Source organism: Giraffa tippelskirchi, chromosome 4, assembly GCF_054371585.1.
Source record: "Giraffa tippelskirchi isolate mGirTip1 chromosome 4, T2T-mGirTip1v1.2.pri, whole genome shotgun sequence".
Lineage (NCBI taxonomy): Eukaryota > Metazoa > Chordata > Mammalia > Artiodactyla > Giraffidae > Giraffa > Giraffa tippelskirchi.
In genome coordinates this window covers 125,028,359-125,044,176 of record NC_137278.1, presented here as the reverse complement: position 1 = coordinate 125,044,176, position 15,818 = coordinate 125,028,359, and the positions used below count along the sequence as shown (strand labels likewise).

At 40.3% G+C, this 15,818-nt stretch overlaps 1 protein-coding gene across 3 annotated transcripts in view; it reads left to right on the top strand.

Annotated features, from left to right (window-relative positions):
* Positions 1 to 8,570, top strand: part of UBE2N (ubiquitin conjugating enzyme E2 N) — a 43,196-nt gene extending 34,626 nt beyond the window's left edge. For all 3 annotated transcript variants that reach the window (XM_081592147.1, XM_081592146.1, XM_081592149.1), the window contains 3 exons: positions 6,690 to 6,936; positions 7,399 to 7,539; positions 8,378 to 8,570. In XM_081592147.1, the coding sequence (XP_081448273.1) occupies positions 6,690 to 6,936; positions 7,399 to 7,539; positions 8,378 to 8,418 (429 nt within the window). In that variant the 3' untranslated portion in view covers positions 8,419 to 8,570. The remainder of the gene's footprint in view (positions 1 to 6,689; positions 6,937 to 7,398; positions 7,540 to 8,377) is intronic.
* Positions 8,571 to 15,818: the final 7,248 nt, after the last annotated feature.

The window sequence follows — 15,818 nt, the reverse complement described above, 5'->3', positions numbered from 1 at the left end:
TATTTCAGTATATAACTGTACTGACAGACATCTTTTCTAGTATATGCATTGCAGGCTGTAGAATGAAGTAGTGTAAGGTGTATAATTTTTCTTCAGTGAAAGCAGTATAGTAATCTCATTCATTGTTTTTCATACCTAGAAGCTTAAATACTGCAGTGTTCTAAGTGTTTTTGACTACACATACATATTCAAAATGTTGAAAATGTATTGTGCACTCAGTTGCTCAATCGTGTCTGACTTTCTGTGACCTTGTGGATTGTAGCTGGCCAGGCTCTTCTGTCCATGGGATTCTGCAGGCAAGGCTACTAAAGCCATTCCCTTCTCTAAGGGATCTTCCCAACCCAGGGACTGAACTCTGCATCTCCTCCATTGGCAGGCAGATTCTTTACCACTGAGCCACGAGGAAAGCCCTGAAAATGGACTACTGATGCACAATTGACTGGAGATACAGCAATACGTTTTTAGAGAGTGATACAATTAACATTACCATGGGAAGTTGTCAGAGCTTAAACTTGATCAAGAGTTCATTTTACAACTTCTGGTCGTTGTTATCATTCATATTTTATTGTTAGGTTTTTGTTCCAACCTTGTGTATATATTATAAACATAAAATTTTCAAAAATGATGCATCACAAAATTTTGAGTAAAGAAGAATTTTCTAGTGAATTTTATGCAGATGTTTCTCTTGTCAGCCGAGCGACATGTATACTAATGTCTCAGAAGATGATTGTTCTTCGGAATATAGTTCTGATTAAGACGATACGAATATTAGACCAACAAAAAGAAAACCTTAGTGATTGATTCTGATACAAAAAGTGAAAATGAAACTACACTGCTGGAGTGAGCTCCTTTGCTTATATAGAAGAGTGGACTGAAGAAATTTCAAGAAAATTATAAGACCTGTGTCAGTTGTAACTATTGAATGTAATAACCTGCATAGTGTTAGTGAAATAATTAATTTTTGGCCAGCCAAGAGAAAAATCGCCAGTCACAGGCATTAGTTTCTGCAAAAATCCCCTGGTCAATAATGAGCTAATATATAAAACTATACATACTATTTTCAGTTTGTGTATTGAATATTAACATTTTTCTGACTAAATATTTATAAATGTAGATTATTTCTCCTCGCACCTGAGTGGATTCTTTTTCTTGTGCTGTGTGCATCCTGCTTTGAATAAACACTGCTTTAATATTAAAGATGGAATTTCTGATAGTTTATTCCTCGTTCTTTGTATCTTTAAATAGATTCATGATTCAGCAAGTGTTTATGGAACATCTATAGTACTGTGCACTGTTCCAGATGCTGAGGATTTAGCAGTAAATACAACAAACACAGATCCCCTCTTCCGAACAAAATAAGTGAGATATAGTATGTTTAGAGCCCTAGAGATAAACTGTGTAGGAGGTGAGAAGGAGCAGGGCTAGAGGGAGGGTGTGGGATAGGGTGGAAAGGGGTTTGCAGATTCAATTATGGAGGCTTTATTGAGAAAGCACATTTGAATGGAGATCTTGGGGTCTGAGGGAGTGAACTCTATAGACACTTAGGGGAGTTCAGTTCAGTCACTCAGTCGTGTCTGACTCTTTGCAACCTCATGGACTGTAGCACGCCAGGCCTCCCTGTCCATCACCAATTCCTGGAGTGTAGTGAAAGTCATGTCCATTGAGTCAGTGATGCCATCCAACCGTCTCATCCTCAGTCGTCCCCTTCTCCTCCCACCTTCAATCTTTCCCAGTATCAGGGTCTTTTACAAAGTGAGTGAGTTCTCCCCATCAGGTGGCCAAAGTATTGGAGTTTCAGCTTCAGCATCAATCCTTCCAGTTTATATTCAGGATTGATTTCCTTTAGGATGGACCAGTTGGATCTCCTTGCAGTCCAAGGGACTCTCAAGAGTCTTCTCCAACACCACAGTTCAAAAGCATCAATTCTTCTGCACTCAGCTTTCTTTATGGTCCAACTCTCACATCCATACATGACTACTGGAAAAACCATATCTTTGACTAGATGGACCTTTGTTGACAAAGTAATGTCTCTGCTTTTAAATACACTGTCTAGGTTGGTCATAACTTTCCTTCTAAGGAGTAAGCGCTGTTTCATTTCATGGCTGCAATCACCATCTGCAGTGATTTTGGAGCCCAAAATAAAGTCTATCACTGTTTCCCCATCTATTTGCCATGAAGTGATGCAACAGGATGCCATGATCTTAGTTTTCTGAATGTTGAGCTTTAAGCCAACTTTTTCACTCTCTTTCACTTTCATCAAGAGGCTCTTTAGTTCCTCTTCACTTTCTGTCATAAGTGTGGTGTCACCTGCATATCTGAGGTTATTTATATTTCTCCTAGCAATCTTGATTCCAGCTTGTGCTTCCTCCAGCCCAGCATTTCCATGATGTACTCTGCATTTAAGTTAAATGAGCAGGGTGACAAATATACAGCCTTGATGTACTCCTTTCCCGATTTGGAACCAGTCTGTTGTTCCATGTCCAGTTCTAACTGTTGCTTCCTGACCTACATACAGATTTCTCAAGAGACAAGTCAGGTGGTCTGGTATTCCCATCTCTTTCAGAATGTTCCACAGTTTGTGGTGATCCATACAGTCAAAGGCTTTGTCATAGTCAATAAAGCAGAAGTAAACATTTTTCTGGAACTCTCTTGCTTTTTCAATAATCCAGCAGATATTGGCAGTTGATCTCTGGTTCCTCTCCCTTTTCTAAATCCAGCGTGAACATCTGGAAGTTCACGGTTCATGTACTGTTGAAGCCTGGCTTGGAGAATTTTAAGCATTACTTTACTAGCGTGTGAGATGAGTGCAATTGTGCAGTAGTTTGAGCATTCTTTGGCATTGTTTTTGTTTGGGATTGGAATGAAAACTGACCTTTTCCAGTCCTGTGGCCACTGCTGTGTTTTCCAAATTTGCTGGCATATTGAGTGCAGCACTTTCACAGCATCATCTTTTAGGATTTGAAATAGCTCAACTGGAATTCCGTCACCTCCACTAGCTTTGTTTGTAGTGATGCTTCCTAAGGCCCACTTGACTTCACATTCCGGATGTCTGGCTCTAGGTGAGTGATCATACCATTGTGATTATCTGGGTTGTGAAGATCTTTTTTGTACAGTTCTTTTGTGTATTCTTGCCACCTCTTAATATCTTCTGCTTCTGTTAGGTCCATACCATTTCTGTCCTTTATTGAGCCCATCTTTGCATGAAGTGTTCCCTTGGTATCTCTAATTTTCTTGAAGAGATCTCTGTCTTTCCCATTCTGTTGTTTTCCTCTATTTCTTTGCATTGATCACTGAGGAAGGCTTTATTTCTCCTTGCTGTTCTTTGAAACTCTGTATTCAAATGGGTATATCTTTCCTTTTCTCCTTTGCCTTTAGCTTCTCTTCTTTTCTCAGCTATTTGTAAGGCCTCCTCAGACAACCATTTTGCCGTTTTGCATTTCTTTTTCTTGGGGATGGTCTTGATCCCTGCCTCCTGTACAGTGTCATGAACCTCCATCCATAGTTCATCAGGCACTCTGTCTATCAGATCTAGTCCCTTGAATCTATTTCTCACTTCCACTGTATAATCGTAAGGGATTTGATTTAGGTCATACCTGAAAGGTCTGGTGGTTTTCCCTACTTTCTTCAATTTAAGTCTGTATTTGGCAATAAGGAGTTGCATGATCTGAGCCACAGTCTGCTCCCAGTCTTGTTTTTGCTGACTATATAGAGCTTCTCCATCTTTGGTTGCAAAGAATATAATCAGTCTGACTTCGGTGTCGACCATCTGGTGATGTCCATATGTAGAGTCTTCTCTTTTGTTGTTGGAAGAGGGTGTTTGCTATGACCAGTGTGTTCTCTTGGCAAAACTCTATTAGCCTTTACCCTGCTTCATGCTGTACTCCAAGGCCAAATTTGTCTGTTTTTCCAGGTGTTTCTTACTTCCTACTTTTGCATTCCAGTCTCCTATGATGAAAAGGACATCTTTTTTGGGTGTTAGTTCTAGAAGGTCTTGTAGGTTTTCATAGAACTGTTCAACTTCAGCTTCTTCAGCATTACTGGTCGGGGCATAGACTTGGATTACCATGATATTGAATGGTTTGCCTTGGAAATTGAACAGAGATCATTCTGTCGTTTTTGAGATTGCATCCAAGTACTGCATTTCGGACTCTTTTGTTGACTGTGATGGCTGCCCCATTTCTTCTAAGGGATTCCTGCCCACAGTAGTAGATATAATGGTCATCTGAGTTAAATTCACCCATTCCAGTCCCATTTTAGTTCACTGATTCCTAAAATGTCATTGTTCACTCTTGTTTGACCATCTCCTGTTTGACTACTTCCAATTTGCCTTGATTCATGGACCTAACATTCCAGGTTCCTATACAGCATCACACTTTGCTTCTGTCACCAGTCACATCCATAACTGGGTGGTGTTGTTGCTTTGGTTTCCTCTCTTCATTCTTTCGGTAGTTATTTATTCCTCCATTGATCTCCAGTAGCATATTGGGCACCTACCGATCTGGGGAGTTCATCTTTCAGTGTCCTCCTATCTTTTTGCCTTTTCATATTGTTCATGGGGTTCTCAAGGCAAGAATACTGAAGTGGTTTGCCATTCCACTTAGGGGAAAAAGAATGCAAAGCGCCTGAGGGAGGAGTATGCATGGCAGCTAGTCTTACCTGGAACAAAGCTGATGAGGAGGGCGGTGAGGGCTGGGAAGCATAGCTGAAGATGACTAAGAGGTAGATAGAATAAATGCATCCTTTTGGGGTGGGGGGCTTATAAGGACTTTGATTTTTAAAAGGTCTGTGGAATACAGAGTAGGTAGGGGCTGGGGGACGCAAGGTCAGAAGCAGGCAGAATAAGTTACTTGGCTGTTGCAGCCTGCTGGGTAAGAGATGGTGGTGGCTTGGATCAGAAGTCTAGCAGTGGAGTGAAGATCAGAAGTATAGCTGTGTCCGGTCACGGGTAGATTCTGAAGTTTAAGCCAACAAGATTTGCTGATCAGATGGGATGGGTGGGGTATGAAGGAAGAATTGGATCAGTTGGAAGGATGGATTTTTGATTGAGTCAAGGAAGCCTCTGAGGAGGAGCAGGTTAAGGGTGGGTAAGGTCATGCCAAGTTTGGGATGGTTACTAGAGATTCAAGAATAGCTGTCAAGCACAGGGTTATGAATAGAAGCATGATTCAGGCAGAAATCTGTGCAGAATATGCATTTGGGGAGGCTTCGGCATACATGGAGTGGATTGATTATTTAAATTCATCAGACTAGATGAGATCACTGTGGAAGTGTGTAGGCAGAGTAGAAAACCTCAGGCAGAGCCCTGGTACCCTTATATAGTGTAGTGTTGGCACAAGGTTGATACCATGCATCTAGGAAGAAAGCCAGGAGAGAGTGGCTGCAGGAAGCTGGATAAAGCCTTGCGAGGAGAGCATAAACCAGCTGGGTAAGATGGTGCTTTTAAGTCAGTTAAGATGAAGGTTAAACATTAGCCATTTGATTTAACCATGTGGGAATCATGGATGACCTCAACAAGCAAGCTGGCAGCTAAAGCCTGCTTCGAGAGTTGTGTTCAAGACCAGAGCAGAGGAGGGAGGTTGGAGACATGCAAGTATAGATGATTTTCAAAGAGGAGTAAAGCAACAGGGCAGTAGCGGGTGGCAGTGGGGTGGGGGTGGGGGGCATCGAGTCAAGTCAGGGTCATTTCCTTCCCCCTCTTTTTTTTTTGTTTGAGAAATTACAGCAGGTTTGTACAGTTTGAGGAAAACCCAATAGAGGGGAAATGGTGATTCAGGAGAGGAAGGCAATGCTAGAGCAGTGTCCCTGAGGAGGTGAGGAGATAAGATCTAATGGAGAGGTTGGTCTTAGCCCAGAGTGACAGTCATTTCACCCTTAGTAACAGAAGAAAAGGGGCAGAGCACCTGGGCCCACAGATGCAGGTTGATGTGCAGATGCTACAGTGAGAACTTAAGGAGGGATTCTGTTTTCTCCTGTAATACAAAACAGAGTTGTCAGCCAAAAGTGAAGATGTAGATGGAGATATTGGAGGTTGACTGGAGGAAGAATGTTCAGTTAATTAGGAGAGGAAGAAAGATGAAAGAGAGAACTAATGATATTGTTGGGGAGCAGTAAGGGTCCATTTGAAGTTGGTTCATTTTCGATTTTAGAGACTAATCAGCTTGGAGAAAAATCTCCAGCCCTGTTTAAGTGCCCTGGCACTTGTACTTCCTTTGTTCCATTAGAGTTTTCAGAGGGGAGATTTTCAGTGACTTTAAAAACTAATCTTGCTTTGTAAACAGCTTAGTTTTGGTTAAGTTTAAACAGAGCATGTTACCTTACCTATGTAGTAATCCTATTGTTGTTTTCTTTTTTTCCCCTGTTCTTTCCCATGAGTATAAGATCAATTTCATTAGTCTAATTTTATTCTCCACATATTTGTAGACATTTGTAGCTGCAGTTGTACATGATGTCATCAGTATTTGCTGGCGGTTGCTTTCAGCTGCTTATGATGATTTATGTTATTTTCTTTGAACTTAACATTTTATAAGCTAAATAGAAACCCTTTGAGAGATTGGAGAGGTTCTTTTTTTTTTTTTTTTTTGAGAGGTTCTTTTATATCCAATTCCAAGAAATAAATTTCTCTAATTTTTATTTTGGTGTTTAGCAAAATGGTATTTGTTTCACAAATATGTTATGTTTTTCTGTTGTAGGAAACCCAGCGTTTGCTGGCAGAACCAGTTCCTGGCATTAAAGCAGAACCAGATGAGAGCAACGCCCGTTATTTTCATGTGGTCATTGCCGGCCCTCAGGATTCCCCCTTTGAGGGAGGGACTTTTAAACTTGAACTATTCCTTCCAGAAGAATACCCAATGGCAGCCCCTAAAGTACGTTTCATGACCAAAATTTATCATCCTAATGTAGACAAGTTGGGAAGAATATGTTTAGATATTTTGAAAGGTAAGTGTTATCTTTATCATCCTATGCTGTTAAGATTTCCCTTTTTTCTCTTAAGCATTCCGTTTTGAGAATTTGAATATTATGCTGCTAAGTCACTTCAGTCGTGTCCGACTCTGCAACCCCATAGACGGCAGCCCACCAGGCTCCACCATCCCTGGGATTCTCCAGGCAAGAATACTGGAGTGGGTTGCCATTTCCTTTTCCAGTGCATGAAAGGGAAAAGTGAAAGTGAAATCGCTCAGTTGTGTCCGACTCTTAGCGACCCCATGGACTGCAGCCTACCAGGCTCCTCCGTCCATGGGATTTTCCAGGCAAGAGTACTGGAGTGGGGTGCCATTACCTTCTCCGCTGAATATTATAATCTTACCTTATATGAAGACCACAGAAGTATGGGAGGGAAATGCAGCAGTTCTGGGGCTGTTGTTTTCATGCACAGTCATTCTGGGCCTGTTGCCTTTGTAGATAAGTGGTCCCCAGCACTGCAGATCCGCACAGTTCTGCTATCGATCCAGGCTTTGTTAAGTGCTCCCAATCCAGATGATCCATTAGCAAATGATGTAGCGGAGCAATGGAAGACCAATGAAGCCCAAGCCATAGAAACAGGTATTTAACATTCATTCTCCTTCACACCACTTCCACTTTAAAAAACAACCTGTACCACAGGTTTTTTGGGGGGGGGCGCTGTTGTGTCTTGCTCTGCTTGAGGGGTCTTAGGTCCCAGTTCAGAGATCGAACCCAGGCTATGGCAGTGAAAGTGTCAAGTCCTATCCACTGAACTGCCAGGGAATTCCTGTGTTTCACCTTTTCAAAAACTTTCAGTTTTAACCAGAAAAAGAAAAGATATGTTAAAAGGAGAAGATCAGATCTCTCTTATAGTATGTAAATAACCTCTTAACAAAAGATTTTCAGACTCCATCTTATGGCCCACTACATGACTCCCAGATTTAAAGAGGAGCAGTAGTTGGGAGATCTTGGACTGTTGTATAAACTACACATGATTTAACAAATGTCTGAGTGCCTGCCATTCATTTAGCAATATGTAAAGATAATGGAAGACCTTTAAATTTCCTTGAGCTGTTTTTGCAATCTGTTTGATTAAATTAAACTATGTGTCCATTTACAGTTAGGGAGTTTGAAAGCAATAAGCTTCTTCCTACAGATTTTAACAGTTAATGAGCATAATATGAGAAAGGAAGGAGACAACTCTTTTCATCCTTTAGAATTTTGTAGAACTTTTGAATTCCATTGTAATGTTTTGGTAATTAAATGTATAGCCAGTCTTTCTGCCCTGACCTAGATTATAGAAAATGACATGAATTTAAGAAATTATATAGCATGCTGTTTTCATAATTAACTTAATTCTGTTTGTTTACTTTGTATAGAGTTTGGAAAGGAACATATTGAACTTAAGTAATAATCACATGTTTGTTTTTGTCTACAGCTAGAGCATGGACTAGGCTATATGCCATGAATAATATTTAAATCGATTCGATCGTCAAGTGTGCATCACTTCTCCTGTTCTGCCAAGACTTCTTCCTTTTTTGTTTGCATTTAATGGACACAGTCTTAGAAACATTACAGAATAAAAACCCAGACATCTTCAATCCTTTGGTGATTAAATGCACATTAGCAAATCTATGTCTTGTCCTGATTCACTGTTGTAAAGCATGAGCAGAGGCTAGAAGTATCATCTGGATTGTTGCGAAACGTTTAAAAGCAGTGGCCCCTCTCTGCTTTTATTCATTTCCCCCATCATGGTTTAAGTATAAAGCACTGTGAATGAAGGTAGTTGTCAGGGTTAGCTGCAGGGGTGTGGGTGTTTTTCTTTATTTTATTATTATTATTTTTTTTGGTGGGGGGGAAGGTAGTTTTATTTTAATTTTATGGGCTCCTTTCCCCCTTTTTATGGTGATCTAATTGCATTGGTTAAAAGCAGCTAACCAGTTCTTTAGAATATGCCCTCTAGCCAAGTCTAACTTTATTTAGACGCTGTAGATGGACAAGCTTGACTGTTGGAACCAAAATGGGAACATTAAACAGACATCACAGCCCTCACTAATAACATTGTGACCTTGCTGTCAAATGTAGAATCCTCCCTTCAAGAAAAAGCTTGTGACCATTTTGTATGGCTTGTCTGGAAACTTCTGTAAATCTTATGTTTTAGTAAAATATTTTTTGTTATTCTACTTTGCCTTTGTACAGTTTCTTTTACTGTGTTTATTTCATTTTCCCAATGTGACAATCGTATTTAAAAAGTAAAGATGGAACATTCTGTTTTGATCTTCACCATCTGACAAATTGAATGGCGAGAGGTAGATTTTGCCAATTTCTTTTCACTGATGCAGATTTGTGTTAAGATATATCACTGAATGAAGTATTTATAAGCTGGCCCTGAGCATGCCTAAAACATCAGTGTGTGACTTTTTTTTTTACCTCCTAGAAATTTGAAATAAATGTGCGTGTGTTGTCTGATTAGTTAGGCGATCATCGGTGTCTTGCCACAGTGTTTGGAAATTCCTGTTCAGGAGTCACAGCACAGCCACACTAGTGACTGACTTTGTGTGGGACTTCTACTTGTGCCACAGTTGTGTCTGGCATTTGGGTTATGACCTTGCTCTTAGTTCTTGTCTCAAAACTTCGTGTGTGACCACTGTTATTAGAAAACAGCAATCTGGTAATCACTTGGGGTTTGCTGAGGCATTTATCAGTCTTTCTTGCAGACCTGCTGAGCAAATCTCAAGCAGTCAGCTTGCATAAGCATCATCAGAAAGGTTTCTCCCTTAGAGGGCATCAGATCCTCAGTTAATGATTCTTACTGTCATCCCTGCAATATTTGCTGTGGGAGCTCCTTTTATTCTTTAATTTGATAATCAGCAATTATCTGCATTGACAGAGTTCTTCCCCCCCACAAAGCTGTTCTTTCTCACCTTTCCATATCTAATTCTTAAGTCTTGTTATTTTAAGACATTAATGTAGTCAGTCATAAGTATGTAAATGTTAACCTGTGGGTTGGAACCTTTGACTCTTGCAGTTTAAGATAATGGATATTGTAGCCCATCTGAATTTTCCCCACTCTTATTCTCGTACCTTCTGGAGTTTCTTCAGAATGTGGTGTATTTTATTGTGCTCCTATGTAAGATGAAGAATATCTATTAAAATTACATTTTCAACATACAAAAGTTTTTGATGAGTGGTAACTGGTATCCTTCAATAAATGCGTTGCTTGGAAACAAATATTAGTTTAATTCAGAGTAAAATTGTTCTTAACCCAAATATTGTAAATTTGAAAGCTTAACAGCAGTTGTCATTTATAACAATTGTTGATCTCTTTAGAGGTCGTCTTACAGCTAAGGGAACTGAATCTCATTCTGGGGCCAAAATGAGTGAACACTCAGGCAGTTAAATAGAGATCAGTTTTATTTATTGCAGGTGGCATTTTGCTCAGATGATAGCTAGTATGACATAGTGATTTATAAGTTATAAAATTCCAGATTTAAATCTATTGATCTACAAAAATGTATCTAAAATAGGACTCTGATGTCTACTGAGTTTTTGAGTTACAGAAGTACAAATTCCAAATTTCACAGCAACATGGTTTTTTCCTTTGTAATTTTGATAAGAGCCCCCATTGTTTTGATAATACTTGCTTCCGCAACCCAGTGGGATGAAACAAGAGCCAGTGTGTTGGCTGGGCTTTCTTAGAATTTAAGGGGCTCTGGGAGAGGCCAGGGTAGAGTTTGAAAACTGGCAGCCACATCTGGCTTTGGGGCCTGTTTTCCTTGGCCCACACAGTGTGGTTGGTTAAAACATTTTGAATTCAATGCTGACATTTTAGAAAAATTGGGAGAGTCACGTGAGAATATTGTATGCTGGTAACTTGAATGATCTGAAGTTCTGACAACAGGAAGACGTGACCCGCCTTATGCAAGGCACCCGCTGGGAGGAGCTGAGTAGTAGCCTTCCTAAGATGAGCTTGTCATTATTCTACTCAGTGATTCTCTGGCTGGGTAGAATCCCCTCCCAGCCCACCTGCTCCTCTCTGTGATCCTTTTCTCTTGTAAGCCGTTGACTTTGTAACTCCTTAGCTTATGGATGCACTACTACTTGTCAGGGGTGATGAGGTGAATGGGACCGGCATGGGATGTTCCCTCGTGGACCTTCTCATCTAATGAGGGATGCGGGTGGGGCACATGGACCAAGAGCAGTGGCAGCTCTGGTGGAGAGGGGAAGTAAGCGCTTGGGAGGGACTGCCCTTCTGGATTCAATACCTCCAGGCAGGGGACCAGCTTTTGCAGAGCCCTGGGAGAGGAAAAGAATCTGAGTATATTGATAAATGGCTTCTTGAACATCAACTCTGCCCATTCAAAAGCTTTTCTGAAATCTGGAGGGGTTGATAGGAGCCTTATGTTTTTCTAGTGATTTTTAAATTTTGTTGTCTCTTTTGCTGTGATTTACTTCCACGCTAGCTAGTGTTGGTCCTCTCAGAAGCTGCCTAATGAGAGCTTAGATTTGAGATATGTATAACTTAAACCCTGCTCTAGACCAAGAACATACTTTAATACAAAATTTCAGAAGCATTTAAAAATAAACACAATACCTAAAAAAGCCATAGGTGCTATGGTTTAGCACTAGTAAAGGAGAGTATGGGGTGGGAAATCCTGTAAGACATTAACACAGTTTTAGCTAAATGGAACTAAATGGTATGGGAATAATAGGAATTGGCTACTTAACTCTTGTCACATCAACTTTTTGTTAGTTGCAGTAGCAAAGGTTTAAAAATATAGCCTTATCTACAAAAGCTGGCCAAAAGAAAAAGGTAAAATGCCATGATTATAGGGCAGCTAATTCAGCAGTCTATTTTTAAAAATGTAATTTCATTGGAATAATGTATTTTGGGACTGGGGGCAACATTTCATTTAACCGTGTAGCATGCGCTTAGTTTAAGAAATTATATTAGGGGTTATTTTTAAATGACTTAATGATCACAAAAACAAAACATGTTGAATGTAATAATTTGGAATATTAAGAATAAAAATCTGTACACCACCACCCAGACTGATGATACTTTGTTTCCTTAACTATATCTTCCACCCCCTGCATTAATTTCCATTTTTTTTTATCATTGAGGTTGGAAATCAGGAGGATTTGTTCCAAGAGTTGGTTTTGCTATATCTTTATGTTACAAATTGGACAAGCACTCCATTGGCTGCAAAACTGGGAGTTGGACTAAAATTTTCCTTCTTAAGTATAGAACTCAACCTGAAGAGTCTGGGTCCTTCCTCCTCCTGGTGATTTCATCTTTGCTGCCCTTTAGCTGATTTCATTTCATATGTGCCAGTTGTAGCATTTCAAGTGTATGAATGCAGACTTGCTAATAACCAAGCTGAGCCTCTGTGGACTTGATGTGGTTTCTGGTTGGTTGGAGAAGCATATGGTAAGTGCCTGGATATTTAGACCTTACTGTCTCTTGTAGCAGAGCAACAACTAAATCCCATGCTCTTGTAAAAGTTTATTTCATGGTGCTCTTTAAGGAGCTTTAACATTTTTCTGCTAATCACTTTTATCTATGGGACAAAAAAGCTTTAGAAATATGAGAGACTTGATAGATTGCTCAGGTTCCCTATTGTGGAATAACTAGCACGTTTCCATTTTATATATTCCTGATCCATACTCACCCACCATGTGACTCACTGAAATAAATATCATGATCTAGATTGTTCTGGTTCAGTCTCTCAGTCATGCCTCTTAACTCGGTGACCCCATGGACCCCAGGCACTCCAGGCTTCCCTGTCCCTCGCTATCTCCCGTAGTTGGCTCAAACTCGTGTCCATTGAGTCGATGATGCCATCCAACCGTCTCATAAAAAATATGGAACACTTCATGAATTTGCGTGTCATTAGTAAATTCCAATAGCTCTATAAGTTTCATTATAATCTAGTAAGTTTACAAAGTATTCTGGTTTATGTTCTAAGAGTAGATTACTCAAGACGACTGACTTAGATCTGTCAAGCAGCTTAGATGTGATAGGTTGATTGCACCAGATTTCAAGTTGGTGCTGTTTTCCTTATGTTTTGGCAGGAAGTATTAGAACTGTAGGGATTCCCTGGTGGCTCAGACAGTAAAGTGCCTACAGTGCAGGAGACCTGGGTTCGATCCCCAGGTCGGGAAGATCCCCTGGAGAAGGAAATGGCAACCCACTCCAGTACTCTTGCCTAGAAAATTCCATGGATGGAGGAGCCTGGTGGGCTACAGTCCATGGGGTCGCAGAGAGTCGGACACAACTGAGCAACTTCACTTTCTTTCATTAGAACTGTGAGTAACCAAAGGAGTAGGACCAAATGGTTGCAATCCGTGTTTTTTAATTCTGAAACAGTAGATATTTTGGGCTTTCCAGGCCATGGGTCTGTCTGTTACTCAGCTCTGCCAGATGTGGTGAGAAAACATCCATAGACAATTTTAAACAAATGGGCATGCTGTTCTCTGCTCTGACAAAACTTTAGTTTTCATGTCACAGAGTAAGAGTATTTTGTTCCCAGCTACTGAAAAATGTGAAAAGCATTCCAAGTTTGTGGAATATACAAAAACAGGCTGGGGCCTCCATTAGGCCTGTAGAAGGAAATGGCAACCCACTGCAGTATTCCTGCTTCTTGCCTGGAAAATCCCATGGGCAGAGGAGCCTGGTGAGCTAGTCCATAAGGTCACAAAAGTCAGACACGACTGAGCACGCATGCACCAGGCTGAGTTAACCCCTACCTACTTGACAGTGACGATTACTTGGTCTTGTGTTATAAGCAAGATATGTCTCCCCTGCTTTTAAAAAGGGATGTGTGCATGTTAAGTTGCTTCAGTTGTGTCCAACTCTTTGCGGCCTCATGGACTGTAGCCCGCCAGGCTCCTCTGTCCATAGGGATTCTCCAGGCAAGAAGACTGGGTGGTTGGCCATTTCTTCCACCAGGGGATCTTCCCAACCCGGGGACTGAACCTGCATCTCTTAGGTCTCCTGCATTGGCAGGCAGGTTCTTCACCACTAGCTCCATCTGGGAAGCCTTTAAAAAGTGATCTGTTAACTGTTATTCCAGTAACAAGAATGATTTGTGCAGGTTTCATCTTTCTGCTTTGATATTAACACATACTTGGATAAGTTATACAGATCGGGCATTTATCAAGCCCTGTTTATTTCATTTGTGATATATTTTCATACCAAATTTCTCAGTGTTCACAGGAATGAACGTTGAACTCAGAATGTTCAAAATTATACAGGATTTGATTTTTAAAAATCTGTACAGGCTTCTTTAAAAGTGACCTTTAACAGGAAATTCTGTGTAGTGTTTTTCAATTAGCAATTATTGAAAGGAAGGAACTCCATCTATGGCAGCACATTTCTTTGCTATCAAATAGATGACTGTAACTTAACCCCACCCAATTTGTACATTTAAGTTGATGCAAGTTTTATAAATAATGCAGAACACACCTTTAACCATATTTTGATTGTGCAACTTGAAGCATTTTTGTTGACTAGGTTCCCAGAAGTAGGTGAAAGGGTTATTATATGCTTTTTTTTTTTTTTTAAATTTTTGGCTGTGTCAAGTCTTCGTTGCTGCACAGACTTTTTGTCTAATTGGGGAGAGCATTGATCATCATTGTGGTGGCTTTTCTTATTGCTGAGCAGTCTTTAGGGCACATGAGCTTCAGAAGTTGCAGCTCCCGGGCTCAGTGGCTGTGCGTGCACTTAGCTGCTCCACGGCATGTGGGACCTTCCTGGATCAGGGATCGAACCTGTCTCCTGCACTGGCAGGTGGATTCTTCACCACTGAGCCACCAGGGAAGCCTGCATTTAAAAATTTAATAGTGGTACTACATTGCCATACCAGTTTATTCTGGCATCCTTAACCTGAATACCATTTTTATGTCTGTAAAATATTCCACCATGTGGACACATTACTAGTTAACCATTACGCCTTTGGGCATGGGCATTTTATTTCCATGCCTCACCAGTTTGGTTGCCTTACCTTGGTAGGTACATCTGTGTCTGCATTCCCAGAGTTTAGATTCCTGGTGTAGTAACTTGATTAAAAGGTTATGTTTAATTACACATACCTCTTACTATACAGTAATAGCCAAATAAAGTACTTTTTATTTCACTGATTATGGAATGAATTTGAGTAAAAATTGAAAAAAGCAGGAAGATTTACAGTACTATTATGTCTGGCACTAGTGTTTAGAACCAGGTAACGTGATGTCCAGAGGGTAGTATTCCACATATTGGGAAGAGTAACTTTTAGGATCATAATCAGTTGAAATCACAAAGTAGAGAAATACGACTAGTTTCTGAGTAAATTAGGGTCTTTGCCATAATGCAGTGCCAAGATAACACTTAGAAGCCTTCCCATCTTTCTGCTCAAATTTAGCCAAGGGAACTAGTCAAGTGAAAGTGAAAGTTGCTCAGTTGTGTCTGACTCTTTGCGAACCCATGGACTATACAGTCCATGGAATTACAGAATACTGGAGTGGGCTGCCTTTCCTTTCTCCAGGGGATCTTGCTGACTCAGGGATCAAACCCAGGTCTCTGGCATTGTAGGCAGCTTCTTCACCAGCTGAACCGCAAGGGAACTAGTCAGGAAGGTACTAAAAGGAAGGAGAGGAGCAGCACCAGGGATGAGATCACTTTTCAACCTGAGTTTTGTCCTACAGTTCCATATAAAATGTATGAAAGTATTTGATGGGGATCACATTTTTAAATAAAGATTTTGTTTTTGAAGATGGTACATGTCTTAAAAAATAGAGCTTACATCTTCAAGGACATTTTTTGATGTAAACTCATCTCTATGCCTCACTAGAACCTAAGTTCCTTGAGGGTAGAAACTTGTTCTATGCTGTTGCAC